At 40.8% G+C, this 22,367-nt stretch overlaps 2 protein-coding genes across 2 annotated transcripts in view; both read right to left on the reverse strand.

The window, feature by feature from the left end:
• The window catches only part of LOC306871659 (ubiquitin carboxyl-terminal hydrolase 2-like), a 51,315-nt gene extending 47,272 nt beyond the window's left edge, over window positions 1-4,043 (reverse strand). The window contains exons 1-2 of the mRNA XM_079419738.1: window positions 3,852-4,043; window positions 1,866-2,430 (exon numbers count right to left, since the gene is read on the reverse strand). Of these exons, the coding sequence (XP_079275864.1) occupies window positions 1,866-2,384 (519 nt within the window). The 5' untranslated portion in view covers window positions 2,385-2,430; window positions 3,852-4,043. The remainder of the gene's footprint in view (window positions 1-1,865; window positions 2,431-3,851) is intronic.
• A 983-nt stretch (window positions 4,044-5,026) lies between these two features.
• On the reverse strand, window positions 5,027-22,036 carry LOC306871660 (alpha-tectorin-like). The gene is made up of 25 exons (XM_079419740.1): window positions 21,919-22,036; window positions 21,397-21,536; window positions 20,986-21,273; window positions 20,720-20,857; window positions 20,395-20,560; window positions 19,963-20,195; window positions 19,475-19,654; window positions 18,734-19,304; window positions 17,929-18,542; window positions 17,132-17,702; window positions 16,397-17,046; window positions 15,519-15,623; window positions 14,863-15,403; window positions 13,968-14,167; window positions 12,022-12,402; window positions 11,155-11,441; window positions 10,780-11,060; window positions 10,398-10,508; window positions 9,991-10,193; window positions 8,696-8,859; window positions 8,164-8,412; window positions 7,859-8,021; window positions 7,532-7,616; window positions 7,194-7,313; window positions 5,027-5,438 (listed from the first exon to the last, which is right to left on the reverse strand). The coding sequence occupies exons 1-25, from the start codon at window positions 22,022-22,024 to the stop codon at window positions 5,335-5,337; spliced, it is 6,651 nt and encodes a 2,216-aa protein (XP_079275866.1). The 5' UTR covers window positions 22,025-22,036; the 3' UTR covers window positions 5,027-5,334.
• Between the last annotated feature and the right edge of the window lie 331 nt (window positions 22,037-22,367).

Here is a 22,367-nt window from a genome sequence, read left to right on the forward strand (position 1 = left end):
TGTGTGTATGGTAAAGAAGGAAAGCAGGCAGTGGACCAAACCACTGTGAGGCAAGGAAGGGGGGAATCAAAATATTTCTGAACTTAAAATGCTTTTTTGCATTTATTTTGTTTTACTACTTACACAATTATTTTAAGTATATGTCCATTATATTATTTTCAATACGCAGAGTCGCTTGTAATTATATTTTTAGGGATTTACGCCTATGGATCTAAACCAACTGCACAAAACAGTTGTAATCTGAAGATGTTTATGGAAGGTCAGATTTTGTGATACCCAATCAACGATCAGTTATTGCATGCGCTTGTTGTACGGTCCTGACAAGTCCAGACTAAAACTTCAATACTGGCCAATACTTATGTATAACAATTTTAATATTTGTGAGATATTTAAAGTCATTTACACCTATACACCTTTGTGTATACTCTAATCTAATCACATCAGTATCTTAGAAAAGTCAGTATACTTTATGATAGAATCTATATACTTTTAATTGGTCCTTTCAAATCTATGTACTATAATGCAGGCATAGATTCTTTGTTGTTGTTTTTTTGGATGATATTTCTGTACCATACTTCTCATCTTAACCTCTTATCAGAGATCTGTGGCCCTCTAAATACAGCAGCTTTAATTAAAAGAGGAACGTAGCGCTCTCTAGTGAGTAAATCTGAGTATTACAGGGCTAATAGTCGTTTCAGTAATGTGCCTGTGCCTTACTTTGTCAGAACAAACGACTTTATTCGAGTCATTATTACATTACTGTGAATAATTATAAAAAATAATAATATGAATATTAAAGATAATAATATGCTGGCTGATAAAATGATTAAAGGAATATCAATACAAGTTAAGATTAATCATAATGCTGATAACCAAAAAAATTAAATCTCTCATTTTCTTTTTGTAAAAAAGTATAAATGTGACCCTGGACCACAAAACCAGTCATAAGGGTAAATTTTTCGAAATTGAGATTTCTACATCATCTGAAAGCTGAATAAATAAGCTTCCCATTGATGTATGGTTTGTTAGGATATGCAATATTTGGCCGAGATACAACTATTTGAAAATCTGGAATCTGAGGGTAAAAAAAAAATCTAAATACTGAAAAAAAATCACCTTTAAAGTTGTCTAAATTAAGTTCTTAGCAATGCATATTATTAAACAAAAATTAAGTTTTGATATATTTACAGTAGGAAATGTACAAAGTATCTTCATGGAACATGATCTTTATTTAATATCCTAATTATTTTTGACATAAAAGAAAAATGGATAATTTTGACCCATACAATGTATTTTTGGCTATTGCTACAAATATACCCCAGCGACTTAAGACTGGTTTTGTGGTCCAGGGTCACAAATATAGGTTACGGTAAGGCAGTTACAATGGAATCAATTGGGGACAATCCATAAATTTTAAAGCATTCACTAGTTTCAATAGTATAGCCACAGAACATGCATGATAAAAATCATAAAAACATGATTTTACTGTAAGAAATGGCTTACTAACCTTATCTGTATAAAGTTCTGTATAAATGACTGTAAAGTGTAAAACAGCTCTGCAGTTCAAATAATGCATTCGTTTTACTGAAAGAGTTCATGTAAATGCTTTTATAAAATGATAAGCTTGACATTCCAGTATTTAAATCATTCAAAAATTGGCTCAATTTTTGTCAAAGACCTTTTTTTGGGTCAAAGACTTTTATATTATCATTTTGACAATAGTTCCAAACAGTCTCATGGCCACAGAAGCAGAAAAAAATCATTTGGCTCATCTTAAAGAATACAGATCGATTCTGATTCTCAGAATTCTTTTTAAACACATTTATTGTCAAAGTACCTCTAAATACCTCTATTATCAAACTCACCTCTGAGCTCCAGTAGAGAGGCCCTGAGTAATCTGCTCGTCCCCTGATCGTGCTCTCTTTGACTGTGTACACTCCTCTCTCCACTGCTCCTTGGTCACAGATCTCCAGTGTGGCCAGCTCCCGCATCAGGTCTGACTGACTGACTGACCTGCGCTGCCTTGACAGGGGTGACGTGCAGCTATATCCGGTCCTTGGCGGTGAACGGCCCCTCGGCCCATTAATTCGGGAAATCTGACCTTTGACCTGCATCCTACTGTAGCTTTCGCTGCGGCGGCCGACGTGGGGCTCTGAATAGGGTGCAGCTCGCCCACGTTCAGGCTCCTGGGGAAAGAACAGGACACCTCGGGCGAGGCAAGGGCTGGGGTTCAGGTAGCGGGAGGTGGAAGGAGCATACCTGGAAAGCTGAGGTTGACCTCGGACAATATATCCCAGGGTGGGATCACAGGGGTCATAGGGACTGTACGGACTTAACAGGGTGGAGCCAGTGGTGTACTTGGGGGGTGAGTAGACTGGAGACATGATCAAGATTTGAAGAGAAATCAGCCCCAAGGTGGAGAGAGCCAAACTGTCACAAAAAACAAATACAGTCTGCTAGAAACAAAGCTGAAGAAGCAAATAATCTGTATTAGGATATAACATATGGAACTCTTGCTCATGCAAACACAAAGACAACGTAACAAACGTGACTTGTCTCATTTTACAGTATCAGTTGTGTGGAAGTACGACAACAGTCAACTAGAATTACTAGCAGGCAATTTACACGGACACTCAAAATGTTGATGATGAGTGTTATAATTGAAAAGTATTATAATTTTTGAGTTTTGTTGGACAAAAAGAGAAATGCAGAAGAAGAAGAGGACCTTTCAAAGACCACCACAGCCTTCAAGAAATGGCTGAAGTCACGACTTCTCTGTGAGAACTTAACTAAACCATAAACAAAGGCACTTCCTATAAATAAACTTAAAAATAAAAATTGTTTCACAAGCAAAAATTTGAGAAGGGTCTACATCACGCAGTTACACATACTACTATTTGTTACATCTGCTGCAAAGAAAAACGTGGCCAGGTGGATAATGGTTTGAAATACATTTATTTTATGTTTTTATGTCTGAAAAGTTTGTAAAGCAAAATGACATTACTTTAACAGCTGAAGTATGAAATAAAAGCAGCAACATACAATAAATTGTACAATCAAATGCAGACCTATAGCATGTTGGTTAACTCTAATCTTCCATAATATGAAAAATGACTGTAGAGTTTCATAATTATAAATATAATAATAGGCTACTTTAAAAACTGGAAAAACAAACAGAATGAGTTTCATAGTCTATGAGCTAAAAAAAGATAGTATCAGATGGTAATGATGATATCAGATTGATACTTTGGTACTGGATAAATACCATAAAATACAAGGTAAAAAATAAATAAAAATAGAAGTACCATGGTGTCTAAAAAAATGAGCATTGCTTTCTTGTTTTGTTTTTTACGTGGAATTGAAAGAAAATGATGAAGACAATTAAAATAATGATGAAGGAGAAAATTATGAAAAAAGAACATGATGCTGTTTAATGAAGATGATAATAATGACAATGAAGATGAGGCTAAAAATGAAGCTGAAGTAGAATATGATGATGATGACGACGACTATGATGATAATGACGAAGAGAGGGCTGGCTAAGGTCTGAGTAAGAGTAATTAAGTAATGCACTGCTACCTATTAAAGCAGCGGACGCAATTTGAGCGTGAGTCAGACAGTGACTGTTACTGTAGGATACAGCAGTTACTATAAACACTGCATTCACTGCCCACTCATTAACGCTGACTGTGGAAAACTGCCATTGAAAACGGCTGGTGGTCTCATTAAATTGCATGTATGCTATAATCGGGAATACAGGGTTGGTAATAGAAGCTTAGCTGATGAGGATAAGTTATGTCACATGTTTAATCCTGCGCAAGAGCCTCCCCCATTACCCTTAAGATGCTTACCAGCGGAATTCCAGTTCATCCTCCCGAGTGACCAGCAAAATATTCCTGAATTTTCCTAAATCCCACCCGCTACTTCAAGATGCAGCAGAAAATCGTACGGCACTGGCTCAGCATTACGCACTCGATCAGTTGGTTGGAGTGGCAGCATACCAGCACAGAGTCCTGCTCGGATATTTGCGCTTTTCTCAAGTCAGGATTTAAGGAACCGCCTCCCAAGCGGTCGCCATAGCAACGCGGATCATTCGTTCTCTCGCGTGCGCGCGCCCGTTCTCTAGCTTTGGCTGGCTGCAGAAGCCATGACTAATGCACTATGAATAGAAGCAGAATCAATGTGAATTGCTCACTTTATTCTCAAATAAATCATATCAGATTAAAAACAAAACAGACAACCCCTAGAATAAGAAACATTGTTACAGTAAGTATGGACATGAAGGGTTTGGTCACCAATCAGCTGACTACATATGTTACCAATGGTTTAAGGCAGTCCCAAACCTACAGGAAATGCAGTATATTTCAGTTGTGTGGTGTCACTAGCAAAGTGATTAGAAACAGTCATTGTATCTTCCATTAATATCATCATCATCATGAAGTATGAGTGGTATTGCCAGATTAAATTGCAAATGGAGTTGATGACTCTTAATGATTCACTTTATGTGAGTGATTCATACAGTACATTGAGTATTTATAGAACAGGGCAAAAGTGATCACATCCATCAAACATGGCCTACTATATACAGCTTAAATAAGTGATGCTTGAAAAGTTGGCTACTCAAGAACATTTTGTGTTGGTACCAAACACTATTCACTCATTTGTATTCGCAGGAATACAAAGCAATACAAATGCTGATTGGCATTTTGATCTCAGCAATACTTTAGTATGGCAAAAAAGGGGTTTAAATAAGAAACAAAATGGCATATTGAGAATTAGAGCAGTAGAGGGTATGCATTTCATCAAATCAACTAAATCAAAAACATTACAACAACATAACTGGTGTTGAGAATTATCATCCATTCTTGCAACACGTGCTTTCACATTTCAGTGAATTTTCAGGAAAATTCATCTTCTAATAAGTAACGCTTGCTAATCTGTAATTAGTGGCTGTGAAATATTCAGTAGTTGCCTTTCTATTACTACGTTTCAAAGTGACAGTTTGCATTTTTTTTTTTTTTTTTTTGGTTTCTGGTATTTAGATGTTGTGCCAAAGAAAAGATTTGGGATTTTTCAGGGTCTGAAGGGTGTCAGGTTATTATATTGGACCGAGGCACGTTGTTTATGTCTGAGATATCCAGCTGGTGAAGGATCACTTGGTTGCATTTGATCACAGTTTTCACTTCGATGAAGGGAACTGCTCAGAGGTGGTCCTCACTGCAGGACTGCTGATGCATCACATGCACATCCCCTCACTGGCTCCTTTTTGCTTTTCTTTTCTCCTCCCTTTTGTCTGTATACGCCTCTGTCTCCCTTGACCTTGCTTGGTGGGTGTTAAGAGAAAAAAACTGAGGTGTGTGTTTGCAGTAAGATGTTGACGCTTACAACAACAGCTGCCAGAAGAAGCAGGGGTTGAAGGTCAGTACTCATACTGGCCACTGTTAAGAAAGAGAAAATGAGAGGAGAGATTCATGAGAACAGAGGGTCAAGGAGTTTACAGTTTGAGTGAAGCCATGAAGAATGCACAAGCTTCACTTTGTTTCATATTTCATAGAAACAGGATGTCAACAGGGATGCTGCTGCTGACATTTCATATGCAGAGCATATATTTGTGTGAGTGTAATGTACAAGAGTGTCTGATGACAACACTGACATTTATTATAAATGGAAAATGTCAAAACAAATTTATAAATGGACATACAGCAGTAAAGTGACAAACCTCTTGTAAAGAAACATGAATAAACATACAAAAGTTGGTTCTGAGTGGATCTACAAGTTACATCTACTACTGCACGTTACATATTTTCAAGTACAATAATTTTAGTTTTTATATGTGAAATGTTTTTTTAGGCAGAATTTTATTGCTTTCAAATCTTAAAATATATAGAATAAATCCAAGGAAAGTAAAGTTGGAGAAGAGCAGTACTATTGACAAAATCAATGGTTGTGTCTGAAATCGTCTTATATAGTGCACTATTTGAAGGAACAGCCATTTGTAGTGGTGCCCGAAACCATAGTGGACATGATCAAATCCATTCACTAAATTCCGCAGCACACCTCAATAATAAGCGCCAATGTAGAATGAATGGCTAGCTGCTTGAATGGATTCCTGTGTCTCACCAGAAGATGGCATCTGCAGAATTTCTGGTGCAGTCATTGTCCAAATTTGCTAACTTGTTTTCATCGACTCATTTAGTGGAACTAATGTAGGTAACAGGGTATTTCAGATATAGCCAGTGATTCCTGGGGGAGGGGCTCTGATGACATTCCCTAGCTGGCTGTTTTTTTGTGGTGGGTGTAACTTATTGTTGTTGATGTAACTCGTAGTACTGTGGGCCAGAGTCAGATACCCTTGATTAATAAAGCGCTGCAGGGAAGATGTATTTTTAAAGGCCAAAACCTGGAAAAGATTTAGCATTTTAGCACTTCTGGGTTCATTGTCCCAAATTCATTGGGTTTTAAATCTGCAAAATAATAATTCCCAGTTTGATTTTTAAAAGCTTTTTCTTGCAGTTGCTAAATGGGACTACACAGGGACATTGGCAATGGCATCACACAGAACAGGTAAACTCATCTACTCACTAGTTCGCTTTTACAGCCTTGTTGTGTTTATACTCACATACTTGCAAACTATTCGAACTCAGACTGTCAGGGAAAAATGTGTATTAAATAAAGACTGAATAAGTTGTCGGAAGATTAGTGAGGGTGACATTGAAGTCATGTTACCGTGTGGTTTGTTTAAAGCCTCTTCAGCTTTAAACTTTTGGAGATTATATTTAGGCTTCAAATTGGCTTCACAGAGCTGCTTTTTTAAAATAATCTAAAAGCCAATGGAAAAATCTCATTGGGTTTTTGTTAACAGAACCAGTGTGATACTAACTTTCAGGTTGGCTCACAAAAATACATAAGCACTACATTGCTGTGATTTGTTAGAAACTATTTCTTTAGTGGACCACAAATACAAAAAGTAACTGGGGATATTGTGTCTAAAATGTAGGTTTAATTAAGTTAATGCTTTTTTAAAACTGTTGCATAAAAGCAATGTCACACATGCAGTGGTGCTGTGTTCCTATAGTGCTAATAATTAGTATTACAGCACTGGGATGTTTTACTGTTTGTAGCACATCACTTTCGGCAATGTCGGCCTATTTAAAAATGTTAAAACAGCACGTGTGTGTGTATTTGTATTTTACCTCGGCAGCTCTTCCCATCTCTTTGCAGCATTCCTGTTACACAGCTGCATACAGCGCCTGTTACTTGACTAGTGCAGATCTGCTCACAGCCACCATTATCCTCTTCACACCAGTCTGAATCTAAAACACACATACACACACACACACACTGTTATAGCTATAATCACTTTGCTAATATGCACATACACAAAACACCCAATTATACACCCACATTCTATTGCTTCCACTATTAAACTACACACACATTCCTCACACACACACACACACACACACTCATTCTCTCTCTCTCTCTCTCTCTCTCTCTCAGGACATGCACAAATCTAAAATATATTCTGTACCTCTTCTTCTGATTGGTCCCACTGACAGGATCTGTTCTTTATGCTGACTGTAATCTGTATAACTTCGTTTGTTATGAGGGCAATTCTGTAAAAGCAAAAGGTCATTACAAATCCAAAAGAAGCAGTTCTCCAAGATGGCTGATGGAGAGATGAACAAGTGAACCATATCTACACTAAATCATGTTTGTATTTCTCATTTCAAGCCATGTTTTAGTGGCACATTATGAACCAACCCCCTGTCACTATTGTTCTAAATGGCAAAACGACTAAAAATAAAATAAAAAGGTGTTTTTCGATGCGTGTGTGTGTGTGTGTACAAGCTCTCACCACTTTGCAAGCGTTGGTCTCTGAGTCACACAGAGAGACATCACAGTGCAAATGCACCTCATCGTAATCACCAATGAACTTAAAGACAGTGACGTGGAAGCGGCAGGTGAGGGACACGCCATTCTCAGCCATGCCTATCGTGTTATCCTTGATGTTAGGACACCTGAAATGACAATTTATGCTATGTGAGAGCTGTAAACTCATTGGTATGTATATGGATGTGTACTCCTCTTCTGAACAGTATTTGTAATAGGTTATATTAAATATGGACTGAAATAGTTGTTTTTTATACGCTATTTTCTTACCCTCTCTCTATGATAATGTAACGAAGGCGATCACTGCTGTAACGAGATGGTGTAGCCCAGCACATGTTAACAATGAGAATAAGCTGTTTATCATCTGCTCCTTCCACAAACACCCCCACAAACAGAATGTCCCTGGTGCTTAGCACCACTTCTCCCTCGCGGTACGGATGCCGGTACGAGGCGTTCTTATACAAGGCCATTTTTGTGATGAAGTTACCCTCTTGGGTCGGCAGTGTGAGGTTTATTACACTGTGGACAGCAGAAAAAAGAGAGGTTATTATCTTTATCACTTGTTGCATATCTAGTGCATCCAACTGTGCAATGTGTATGTAATATGAGATTATGATATCTGCTGTTTGTTATTTATTATAATAAATGTGGATGTTGACAGAGATAAAAAAAAATATCAGGGTAAGGTATATATATATATATATATATATATATATATATAAAACCATGGAATATTATGCTTATTTATATGGTACTTCAAAGAATACCATAATGTTATCAGTGTAATACTGTGGTAGCTGACCTGAGCATTGGCTTCAATACTGTCTCCAGCGAGATCTTGATGTCCAGCTCATAAGCACAAGAAAACTCCACGTTGATGGTCTTATCACGTGTCACTACATTCCCTGTGTTGTTCACACTCTCAATCCACACCGTGTTCTTGTACATAATGTGTGTTCCATTTGACTGGACTCCCAAATACACACACACAAACACACATAAAGTTACTGTACATTTAATTACCTTTCCACAGAGAATAACATATTCAGCCAAGCAGACAGCATATCAAGTATGCATACAATGAAAATTTAATTACAAAAAGCAAAAAGAGTTTCATAAAAGAGTTGCATAAGATCTTTCTTGAAAACATACTTGGAAAGCAATTTCAACATTTATTGTGTACCAATCTGAGTAATTTAAAACTAAATTAGGAAACATTTAATAATCTTATACAGCAGACCAGTGAGCACCAATGAGACTATTTTGTTCTTAAAATTGGGAATAGATGTATTTATCAATGCATAACACTAACTTAAGCTAATTTTGAATTGTGGATGGTTTAATGATTAAAAACAGAGCTTAACTCCAACTTGCTGACTATACAGCACTTTCACGCAAAAGCAAGCACTCTTGCTTTTAAAATGGTTTATGGGACGCACTTCATATGCGGTCGTTTGCACACGACACAAACAGCACTCTTCACATGATCACACATTAATAAAAACTGTTCAAACAGATGATTTAATGCTCAAATAAGCATAACCGCAGCACACTGTTAACTAATGCATTGCAATCATATGGAACCATTTCCTTTTATACTCAAAAAATTAAAATCTTAATATTATTTTCATCCGTTCCATCCGCCATATTAGAAGGCTCTTCATTGAACTCATCACAAGGCAATGGGATCTGCAAGAAAATGCCTCAGATTTCGGCGGAGGTTTCTCAGAAGGTAAAATTATTCTCCTTAAAAAACGTACACTATGAATGTGTAATGGCAAAAAACTTTTAAGGATGTTAGAGGATGACTAGGTTGTGAGGCACCGACAATAGTGAAACAAATACATATTAGGTAAACCTGCTTAAGCTGGTACGAGCTGGTCTAAGCTATTGCTAAAATGTCTTTGCACTGAACAGATGTGCACCCAACCTAAACTTCTTTGCCCTGTATTTGCTCGAATGGAAATGAATGTGGATGGAACAGTACATTTTCTTTACCAAAAACCAGTACTTTCCACTCTCTCAAAAAGCTGAGCTCATACTGTCTAAACTGAGACAGTCTGATCTTATAATGAGGGAAAGGAAGGATTTGTTCACCTGTACAATAGAGCCACAATGTCCCTTGGTATTATTGATACGGAAGGAGATGAAATCCTCTCCCTCGATACCAGCACAGTGCTGGTCGTTAATCCGTACGTCTTCCCTCTCAAAGCCCAGCTGGAACAGACGGCACTTAGAGATAGAAACCTCCATCTGAGCGTGTTTACAGGTCACCTCTGCCTGGATGATGTCATCCTCACCTACGCCAAAAGGTACAAGATATAAGGTTTTTTCTCAATATTTCATCCCAGTTTACAATATCTTTTAATTTAGCAGTTAGCCTGCCACTATAACATAAAAGGAACTAGTACAGGATAATCTGAATGGGTTTTATAATGAATGATAATAAGAACTTCAAAGAGACCCTACAAAGGATTTCTGCCACAAGGATTTCTTTTACTCACTAATTTCAGTGCTGGGTAGCTCAGGGCAGCCACACAGATCCCCTCCATTTTCCTGCTCACATGTGTTGTTCGAGCAAATCTCTCCTGCACAGGGGTCATAGATCCATTCTGCTAAAGACAGGTCCAGTTACAAAGTTAGCACAGAAAGTTTCTAATAAAATATCTCAGTTTTGTCAAAATTGTGAAAATGACTTATAGCCTAGTCTTGGAAACATGAACAAACCATAATAAAATAAATAATAATGATAAAAACAATAAAATAAATATACATTTATTTTCCAGATACATATAAAATTATGTTCTAAAAATGACAATTGAGCTGAGCTGCCTTTCGCATTCTACACTTCTCCATCTTATCCAGTAGGTGGCAGCGTCCTCTTACAGCAGTTCTCCTGGGTGATCCACTTGGTGGTAAGTGTGCCGAAAGAGCGACAGGCCTCAGCGTAGGCTGCCATGGAGCCGCACACCTGGGCCTTACGGTGGTTGTAGCAGCCGTCCATGTAACAAGCCTGGTAGAAAGGGTGAGGGTCCAGCAGGCCGTGGCAGGGCTGGAAGAAACCTTTCAAATCTGTGAGCTTCAGACAGTTGTCTTCTCCCTGGAGCTCTGCTACTGCTGTATTATCACAGGACTGAGCCAGGGCCACATACTGCATCTCATCACAACTACAGGCAAGAGTAAGGCAATGGAGGATAGAAAATGAGTGGCAACGAAAAGATGACAGGGTGAAACTAACGAGATGAGTGATAAAATATAAACCTGTTCTGCATGCCGTTGGTTTTCCAGCTCTGAGCGAGCTCCAGTGCACTGACGGCAGGTTTTCCACGAGAGGTGATGTAATCATCAGTGGGGTCCCCATTGAAGTTCCCACACAGTCCACACACCTTGTTCTGCAGCCGTGGGCCCATTGTAATGCTGAGGGTGTTGAATCGGTTATAACGCACCTGGATGTCCTGGGGAGTGTCGATCACCAGGAATCCCTCTGATGTGGATACTCGTGTCATAAGACCTGTGACAAAAGGTACGGACACGGGCGTACCATTGACCTGAGGTGAAAGAGGAAAACACTTAGCATTTAGCTAGGAGACATTTAATGTCTTAATCATTATATAATAATTTCATAGTCAACATAAAAGAAATGTCTAAATCCATCCTCTAATGCTAGCTCCAAGCTCGCAGGGCTGGGCAACTTCGGTCCTGGAGGGCAGCTGTCCTGCAGAGTTTAGTTCCAACCCCAATCAAACACACCTGAACAAGTTAATGTCTTCAAGATCCCTAGAAAGCTACAGACAGGTGTCTTTGATTAGGGTTGGAGGTAAACTCGGCAGGACAGTGGCCCTCCAAGTTGTCCAGCCCTGCTGTAGATTGTAGCATCAACCTCGATCAAGCTCAACTGCTTATAACATTTTAGTAATCATGAAGACCTTTATTAGCTTGTTCAGGTGTGTTTGATTAGGGTTGGAGCTCAACTCTCCGGGAGAGTGGACTTCAAGGGCCAGAGTTGAGAAATTTTAATTCTCAAAGACCAGTTTTCTCCTTTAAATTCTCTTAGGAAATTCTAGACCACTTCACCTGAGTGATGTCCTGTCCCATTCGTCATTTGCAGTTCAATTTCAGTGTTCCTACCTTAACTGTGTTTCCGGAGATGAGAATGTTCTCCTCGTTTATGTAGAGGTAAGCATGGGAGATGGTGGTTAGGTTGGGTGTACTCCACTTGTCAAAATTGGCAATGAGTTGAAAAGACAACTCGGGCAGCTTATGACAGATTGTTGAAAGAACAAAGGAGCATGAGGCAGGTAAACGAAGAGAGGCACCATCAAAAGTACGGAAGACGCCACCGCCTGATGCAACACAGTGTTGATTACGTCGGGCAAAGCATCCTCGCACACCATGACGTAGAACGCATTCCTCCTCTGTTTTACATCTCCGTGGGTCACACTGAATCAGATTCCGTCCAATACACTGACAGCGTTTAGTGCAGTCACTGTTCCAGAATAACTGCTTAGGCTTAGAGACAGAGAAAATAGAGTGAAAACATTTACCCATACAAAAGCATGTTCATTTTTGGCTTCCAAGGTGTCCTTTTATGGAGCACAAACGCTTAAAGGTCCCATGGCATGAAAATTTCACTTTATGAGGTTTAACATTAATATGAGTTCCCCGAAGCCCTGGGTATCCTGCTTTGCCTTTGAGAAAATGAAAGCTCAGATGGCCCGATCTGGAATCTTCCCCTTATGTCGTCATACGGGGAAAGGTTACCTCCCCTTTCTCTGCTTTGCCCGCCCATGAGAAAATGAGCTACGACCGTGCGAGGAGAGCGCAATTATTATTTTTTCCTCGAGAGACATCCTGGCTTGCAAACGAGCGAAGCACTGTTTTGCGTCTGAGTAATAAACTGCGCATATTAACAGACAAATTATGTTCATATTTAAAAGTCCAAACAGTCAGTAAGCGACAAGTGCTTGTAAACGCTGTTTTGCAAATGATTTATTGATGAGTCTGCTGCTTTAAGGCAAACTGAAAGCGTTGCTTCTCTGCCGCTCGCTGCTCAGAACAGACGCCGAGAGAGGCGACACTGCGCCGGGAGAGAGACCTCGCGCTCGCGGGGCAGTACTGGAGACATCTTCCGACTGAATATGTTTTTTTTTTTTTTTTAAGTTGCTAGGTTTGTTAGTATGTACCCGTTATGGGAAAGAAAGGGTCTGAAAGTTACTAAATATTGTGCTAAAGTCGCGCTCGTGTGTGTGAGACGCGTGAGCTGATGGCAGCGGGCGGTGGATATTGTTGCGGTCCGCCTACGTGTGGGAAATACTGTCTATGTGTGGGGAAAAAAGTCTATGTGTGGGAAATACTGACCGTATCCAGACACAATATTTTAAACTAACCATTCGGAGACGTCCTGCTGTAGCCGCTGAGTTGCAACTTCTTCATCCGGTGCTTCTCCATCTGGATCAGATTCTGGGTCAAACTGAAAAGCTTGAAGGACTGCGTGTCTACGAGCCATTGCGATACATCCACTGTCAACATTAGCGCATGGTACCGTGGCTGCAAGCTGCAGGACACACACCCACCCTCCACCTTGCCCCGCCTCTCTCCTCATCATTAGCATGTAAAGCTACAGACACAGAAATGGCTCATCCTAAGGAAAGGTCATTGTGGGACTGGCTCGTAGTGGCTGAAATTCTGCACCAATGCTGAATTTCGGGAACGAGACTTCAGATACAGTACTAGGGACCACTTAGGCCTATATAAAAGCATCCAAAAAACAGCATGTCATGGGACCTTTAATAATGAATCAAGTCTTATTATTTTTTAATATATATTAATACATTTTGTGACTTTTTTTAGCTTAAATGAAAAATAATGCCAATGCAACAAGACAATATACACAAAAACAGGTCTTTTCAAAATAGTTTTCTTGGTAAACTGATTAGATACAGAGAAAAGTGTGGCAGTTAATAAAAAAAATGGTATTGTATTTTGGTACTGCATGCTTTTAAGATAGGTTTATTGTACTGGTTTATTTTATTAGATGTATTGGCTTTGTCTAGTTGTGTGACATGCTGTCTTACCTCATAGTATTTACTATCCGTGTAGCATCCACAGTTCTGACTGAGAATACAGCTCTTGCCATTGAGCACATAGCCTTGGTCACACTGGCACCCCTCAACACAGTACTGGTTACAGTCTCTCTGTCCACGTGCAGGGGCACATTGCGGCTGGCACACCATCATACAGCTAGAATAGTGGCTGTTCATGGGGCACGACAGCACTGGGCACACACAGAGTTCATTGGACGGGTGAGCTTCTCCAGAAGGGGAGGATGTATTGTATTTCTCTATGCAGGGCTTATATGAATGTGTGGCATTCACGGGGCTTTGACTGTGATAAAATGTCTTGTAGTTTTTATGTTGGCTAAACAGAACATTTGTAAATTAAGCCATGGTTTGTGGTTAGCCAGCATAACACCAAACATTAAGAGGTTTTATAATAGTGTTTTCATGCCAGCCCTAGAAGTGCAATCATTATTTGCATCTAAATGCATGAAAATGACAATACTTTCCATAGCAGCCTCATAAATCTTTCTAAAATTTCAAATCTTTTATTTCCTGTAGAAAATATGCATGGTGCTTACCCAAAATTGCTAGGGCATTTTGGCTGGTTAAGTGGCTGTTTACTGGTCTAAGTCAAAAGAGGTCACCCTCATATCAGTATGATATTCTAGTTTTTAGACATGAGTCCAGTTCCTCCTTCATTGTAAGTCTGTTTTTCTCTGATCACTTAGAAAATTAACAGCACATCTCTCTCTTAATAATCCACACAATTTACTGTAGAACAAACCCTAACCTCAAGTATGAGAAATAATAGTTGTGATGCTTGCCTTAGAAAGCACCATGAATTTTTATGCATAACAATATTGTGACATATGAGTAAATAAACATAATATGTAATATAAATATGTCTCACCACAGGGTGTGGAACTTCTCCAGCCAATGACAGACACTCCTTGTGTCTGACAGGTACTGGCATAAATCTGTAGCCAATTACAGATGGTCTCTCTCGCACCTTGATCTACACATGTATCCTGCAGACAGCTCTGGTAGAAGTATGCTGGTGCCACTTTGCTGTGACAGCGTGCAAACACACCTCCGCGGTCTATTATAAGTCCACATAATCTCACCGCCTCAGGTTCGACATACACATACAACCCTTCAGCAAGGTGGAAACGGGTTCCTGGGTTACCATTATCCATGTCAATGTTACCAACAGCATCTGTTACTTGGGCGGGGACCTCAGCAGCTAGGCCCCTCTCAGCCAATCCACAGCGAGGACAAGAGTCCCCGCAACCCACTTGGCAGAAGGTGTCACGTTCTGCCCATGCCATGCCCCATTCTGTGACACTTAGTGCGGGACCAGTAATGGGCATTCCTTGGCAGAGCCCACAGGTGGCATTAAAGAGACTGCGAGGAAGAGTCAGAAGCAGTAGAGTATTCCAATCAAAAGCCACCTGTAGAGATATTAACTGTGCATTAGCTTCCATAGTGGATAATGTTGTAAAGTTGTACAGTATGTGTTGTGCAAGAAAAAGTGGTTTGCAATATGTATTTTGATTTGTACTCCACCTTCAGACCAAAGTCTGTCTCCACAAGTAACTGCAGACCAAGGGTGTAGATGTTAACTTTCCCTGGACCAAGTTTTATAGGCAGATACAGGCGCTCTTTATTCACCTAAAAGAGACAAATACTGTAAAACATTGACAGTTGTTTCATTAATAGCAATCAAAACTGTTTAGTACATAATACATCACTTTCAATCTCATCTTCTGGCTTTGCTTCTCATATAATCTAATTTGATCCATTTGTTGTTCATCGTCTATCTGTATTATCTAACAGAGTTCAAAAGCCAGTTTTATAATGATTCCCTCTGTCTCTCATTTCTAACTTGGTTTTCTTCTCCCCTCAATCTTTATTTGATCTTAAGTTCCTCAGATCTTTCAGTGGTGTTGTGAACTCATTCCAGACGTCACTCAGTTATAATTTTCCCTCTGTATCTGCTCCAGTGTGCTAACAGATGCTGCCTGAAATATAATACCCCTCACCTGAAAAAAATTACTGCTTTGTTTAGCTCTTCTGTCTGGTTGATTAAAATAACATTGTGTCATAAAAATGAGGAGTTTGACCTTCAAAAGTTGGTGTTCTAGAATTACAGGTGAATTCTTGTGATTATAAAATGTCTGCCACTCAAGCAAATGTACAAAAATTGTATCAGTAGCTGTCTGTTTCAGGTGCAGGTGTAGAATTTTGTACTGATCCAAATCAGCTTTGGGTGCTGGATCACACCTGTACACACAAATATGGACATGCTATTTGTGTCACTCAAACTGCTATTGAGTTTTATGCCAATTACAATTCTGGGACATGGACCTGTTTAAAACAAAGCGAACAAAAGCATAAGATTCATATTATTCATAATCTCAACACATAGCTCAGGACAATCTTACCGTGACTGTGTGTTTGAAACTTCGTGACACCTCAATTTCATATCCATAGACCTCCAGAACAAATCCCCGCACCCATATAGCCTGGCCTGTGTCTCTCTCTTCACTCCGAGTTGAAAACTGGAATCTGGGCAGTCCTCCCAGAACTGTCTCTGCACTGTCTAGTCCCCCAAAGCCTTCCTCGTCTCCATCTCCACACTCAGTAGTGGCCAGACGAAGCGTACAGCTGCTCTGGAGGTCAAATGGTACACCTCCAAATGGCAAAAAGTGTCCATAGCCAGCAACAACACACATGGCCTCTGTCCTTGGCTGACAGAAAAACAGGTCTTCATTCTCCTGGCAGTACTCCTCTGGGTGACAGGGTGAGAAGGTGCAGTAGACACTGTTGTCTGTGCCGTTGCAGTAGCAGCGCTCCTGGCACTCCCAGTCTGTCCAGAATGTCTCATTGGTGGTTAGCTGGCGACCCAGGTAGAAGCAGCCGCAGTCGCTACGTGCCACACAGATTCCATCACGGAGGGCAAATCCCTCTTCACACTGGCAGCCCTCTGAGCAAGGTAGAGGGCATGGCTCCTCAGGATCGTCCAAGTTAGAGCAAGTGAGAGGGCATGCAGATGTACACTCATCGAAATGACTGTTTTCTGGGCAGGGAAGAGCTAAAGAAAGAAAGAAAAAGGAAACTGTGAAAGGGATAGAAGGTGCTGAAAGTGATAAAAAGAGAGAAACAACCAACTCTCTTACGGCAGTTGGTAGCACTCCTCCAGGATCCCAAGTTGATCTGTGCATCCTGGCAAGCTGAAGCATATGCCTGGAGGGAGTTACACAGGGCAGAACGGTTTCCTTCCCTCACACACATGTTGTAGAGGCAGTTCCTGAAGAAAGGAGAAGGATTAACAGCTGTGTGGCAAACCAGGAACGAGCTGTTTCCTGGGTCATTGATGTTTCCACACAGCCACGGGCTCTGGTACAGCCTTAAATCTGTACACATACGATACAAGTCCTCACAGTCGCCATTGCATGTCAGATCATCCGCAATGGCTTTCCAGCCTTCAATAAATTGTTCGGGTGTATCGGCCTGCCTTCCACTAGGTAGACGGAGGTCATCAATTGGTTCTCCGTTGAAGAAACCACAAAGACCACAGGTGGTGTTGTAAAAGAGGGTGGAGAGAGTGATGTTTAGCAGGCCCTGACGTGAGTATCGGGTACGGACTAAACCACTCCACTCAATCACCGTGGTATTACCAGAGGACCGGTATATCATTAAAGGCTCCACTGGATGGACATAAGGAAGAATCGCTGGTTCACCGTTGACCTGGGTGGAGAGGAGAGTTACAACATCCTCAGCATGTCATACAATCAGATAACTTGGTCTGAACAATATGTGAAAATATATTGAGGAACAATCAAAGCTACTGTACAAGTAATGATATTGCTATAGTGAAGTGTCCCAAGTAAGTATCTTCACATCTTTCATCTTCCACAGACGGGAACTGACACTTTTTTTTTGCAGATTAGAGGATATGAAAGTCACCACAAACCTTTATCAAGTCAAAATCCGAGCCACCTATCTGTGCTTCCAAATGTCCCACCCTAACAACCACTGGCCGTAGCCATTTAGGGCCCTTATTCACCAGCTTCCTGCCAATCTTCACCTCCACTGATGTAACATTTGCAGGCAAGCGTCCCAAAGTCTTTACCAGGTAGAATGAGCTCTCATCAGGGAACGGCATTGTGGACCCGTCAAACGTAGCCAGTATTTGAGTCTGAGACAGCGAACATACTGCTTCACGACGAGGGTAACATCCCAGCAACCCAACTTCTGCTACACACACCTCGCCTTCGCCACAAGAGTCATTGAAGCATGTTATTTCACCTGCTGGGCCACACACACAACGCTGGGAGCATTCTTCACCCACCTCACCCCCTTCCCCTGCCCAGAAGGTCTCATTAAGGGCATAGTACAGACCGTCACGTTCACATCCACACTCTGAGCGACGGACGCAGCGGCTGCCACTCAGCACATAGCCCTGATCACACTGGCAGCCCTCAGTGCATGGATGGGTACAGTAGAGGTGAGATGTCAGGTCGGAGCAGGAGGCAGGACATGCACTCGTGCAGACTTGGTAGTGGCTGTTCACAGGGCATCTCAATACTAATAGCCAATGGCAAATGGAAAAATGCAAGGTCAGTGGAAAAGGGAACATAGAAAGAGTGCATTTATGATAGAAAGTGAGAAAATGATTTAATAAGGTATACTTGATTTAACCCCTAAAAGAAGTCTCTACGATGACAGGACTTTATTGAAATAGAATTAACCTTAAGGTCACACCTGATATCACTCACCACAGAACGAGCGTGATCTCCAGGGTCGTATAGTGACTCCCAAGGCCTGGCATGCAAGTGCATATGCCTGTATAGCCTGGCACAGGGTGGTGATATTGTCACGATTGCTGCACATATCATAAACACAGCTGTACACAAATGCTGTGGGATCTACCACAGCTCTGCAGTCTCTGAAAGGTCCATCAGTCTTATTGATCAGCCCACAGTAGTCTGAGCGAAAGTAGAATGCTTCGGCTGCCGGTTCACACATGCTACAGTTCTGGGCACAGCCATCTGTACAACGAAAATCTGTGTCCTCAGCTCGCCAGCTACCACCCAGTTCCACTACACTCTCTGCCAAAGAGCCATCTGGCAACACGGGGTCATCGGCCGGGTCATCGTTGTAGTTACCACATAGACCACAAGTGTTGTTGAAATAAGAGCTGGGGAGGGAGATGGAGGCGTAGTGCAATCCGTCATAGGTCACCAAAAGACCAAAGTCTGTTTCCAAAGCGACAGCAACGCCAGACTGGTATACCTTGACAGCGCCTAGTTGAAGTTGAACAGGGAGAGTCTTTATCAAGCCATCCACCTGTAACAACAGAAACACAAAGTGAAAAACATTGAGAAAGGTTATATTGTCTGTGTCCTGCAAGAACAATTTAATCTACTAGGCTGCTATTCATACTGATTGCACAGTTGGTCAGTTTAGTAAGAGTAACAGCTTCAAATTTAAAGGACTGAAACATGAAGAAAGCTGACCTGCACAGTTCCCAGAGTCCCTTTGGGTAGTGTGACACGGTGATTGTACACCTCTACTGTCACATCCCGTAGCCAGGACACAGTGGTCACACCACGGTTCTCATTCTTGGCCTCCACACTGAAGAAGGGCAAACCAGGTATTTCCCAGCATGGACGAGCCAACAGGTATGAGCAAGTACCCTGGATGGGACATCAAGGAAATCACATAGTTTTAGCCTACAGTTCTATACAAAGCATAGGCTAAACTTTGGCATCTAGCATAACCTCTGATAATGGATATCTTATAAACTCATAAATGTGTGAAATATGATGATCCTGGAAATTTCTGGATTTTGATTTCATACTTAACTATTTCCAGAAGCATCAGTGAGCCAAGTGTACTTTCAATGCAACATTCAGGGGAGAAAAAGTAACCTATTCACCCATTTTTATAGAGTTAACTATTACTGACAATTTTATGGAAATAGGATTTTAACCCTATACTGCACCTGGAAATGATAAAGTAATCCATCGAAAGTGTGGTAGTGGGGGTCTCCAAACACCACACAGGTGCTGGTACGGGTAGGCTGGCAGTAGTAAGCCCCCTCCACCTGTTCACAGGTTTCTAACTGACCACATGTAGTTTCTTGGCAGATGAACTCATTATCCAGATCAAGACACCTACATCGCTGAGTGCATTGGTCTGATAACCAGAAAACCTCCCCACGCCGGTAAAACCGCCCTGAAAAAAAAAAAAAGATTTCGGAGACACAGAAAAAGAAGAGAGCGTAAGATAGGGCATGAGCGGAACATGTTGAATAAAAAGTGTACGTGCCAAATAAACAAGGAGCACACAATTAACATAGGAGTAAAATATTAATTTAATGTATCAAATACCATGAAAACATTATAAAACTATAAATATATAGTTTTTGTTGTACCAGAGTAGCTGCAGCCATTGGCTGGGTCTATCTGGTCAGCATCAATGCGGAAGAACCACCGCCCTGGCACGTTAACATTAGTGGTCTGTTCAATATTGACCACTTCAGTCGAGCGTGATCCGGGAAGGTTGAAGAAATGGCTGACATCTCCACCATTAAAACCTGCCTAGAGAGAGCAATCATAGCAGAGAATGATAAAGAGATCAATTATGTTTTCAGAGGGTGAAAAAATTTCATCTGATGCAAAGAACCAGAACCCCTAACAACTACAGCAACCTCTGTAACAACTGTTATATTACAAATGAGATTCTCAAGATTAGCCTACCTGTGCTGTGGTTCCTCCCAGGCCCGTAAGAGGGTCTCCTCCACTAGCCGTGCCTGTGCTCCAGCTGATCTCTCCATAGTTAAACATTGCAAAATAAGCTTGGCCATCGGAAATCAAAACTGCCTGAAATGTATTTACCTGAAAATAAAAAAAAAGATTTTGTTGTGGTGGTGGTGGTGGTGATTATTGTGGTGATTACACAGTGCATGCTGCTCATTAGCAAAGTTTTGACATTGGTCATGCAAATATAACTCTTTGTGGCTCACCGGCGTTGTCTGGCTGCCTCCATAAAAGGTGACCTGATGCCAGGTAGATATGAAGACCCAGGTGGCAGTGAAGGACACCATATTCTTTAAATACTTTTTGACATCCTGAGTGGCCCTCTCCAGGGTCTCTGGGTCTGTTGTCTCACGGTAGTACACATCCCCACGGATACCATTATGCACGTCAGCCCATAAAGGAGCAATGAAGGAACGGCTGTCACTGAGGGGAAAAGCCTCTGGAGTGAATTGACTCACCTGAATGTTGAAGGAGATCACTCCATTGTTGTTGACCTATTGGAAAATGTAAGATGGTGTGCTGTTACACAATTTACTGCTGAATTTAACACCTAAGATGTTGCATTGATATTTTTGCAGATTTTTCTCACAGTTCTCGTCCATATTTTGGACACTTACATAAAGGGACCTATAGGGCACATTGAAGAATATGAACGGAATTAGTAGTGGAATCTCTGGAGAACTGCCATCATCCATCTTAGGGGCTTCTAAATCCCTGTGAGCTGGTCCAAAGGGGTAGAGGGTATCCTGAGAAAATGCTAAGTGGAAGAAAAGGAAATGTTGACAAAGAAACGCTAAAAACATAGATCAGTTGGCCATGTGAGGGTGTTTGGACAGATTGTGAAGAAAGGATTCAAAATATGTAAATTCAGTGATGTGTCCTATTACATAGATGTGGTACATCATAAGCTGTATGCCTATTGAAATCTGAAAATACTATTCAGACTGATAAAGTCATTTATAGACTTGGAATTGGTTTTGGGTTCTTGCATCAAAAGACTGAATTCTTTTTGACATCTTTACTTATTTATTCAGTGCCTTGGCTCTTTTTGTCCATTAATCACTGTTACATCTAATTCTCGTGAGGTGTTGTGGAGGCAGGATAGAGTTTATAGGTAGTACAGAGTGGACATCACTTACCTCCTCTGGGAGCAAGGGTGCTGAAAAGCTGGAGAAGAGAGACTAAAGTGCCTGTTCTGACCATCCTAAACACCTGAGAAACATTGAAATATTCATCACAAAACATAAGTGATGTTGTAGTGCCACCAGCTCTCCAAACATAAGTTATTTTAAGATTTAAAAAAACATTAACATTACAATATTTAAAAAATAGCATAATAATAAACCTATTTAAAGAAATAAACAACTAGGCCAAGACACATTTGTCTCCAATCTTCCCTGGTTTAAAGAGCAGTCTCCCAGGTCTCCCATGAGGGCATTCTGCCCCTTTCTCCCTCTCCATGGTGGGCTTGTTCGCCCTGGGCTGAAAAGGTTCTATTATGTGATGGGGAACAATGTGTTGGGATCACATTCTCCAGCACTACTGTGTGAGTGGGCTATGGTGATGCAGTTCCAGGCCTCCACAGTGC

This window comes from Barbus barbus, assembly GCF_936440315.1.
Source record: "Barbus barbus genome assembly, chromosome: 6".
NCBI classification, from domain to species: Eukaryota; Metazoa; Chordata; class Actinopteri; order Cypriniformes; family Cyprinidae; genus Barbus; species Barbus barbus.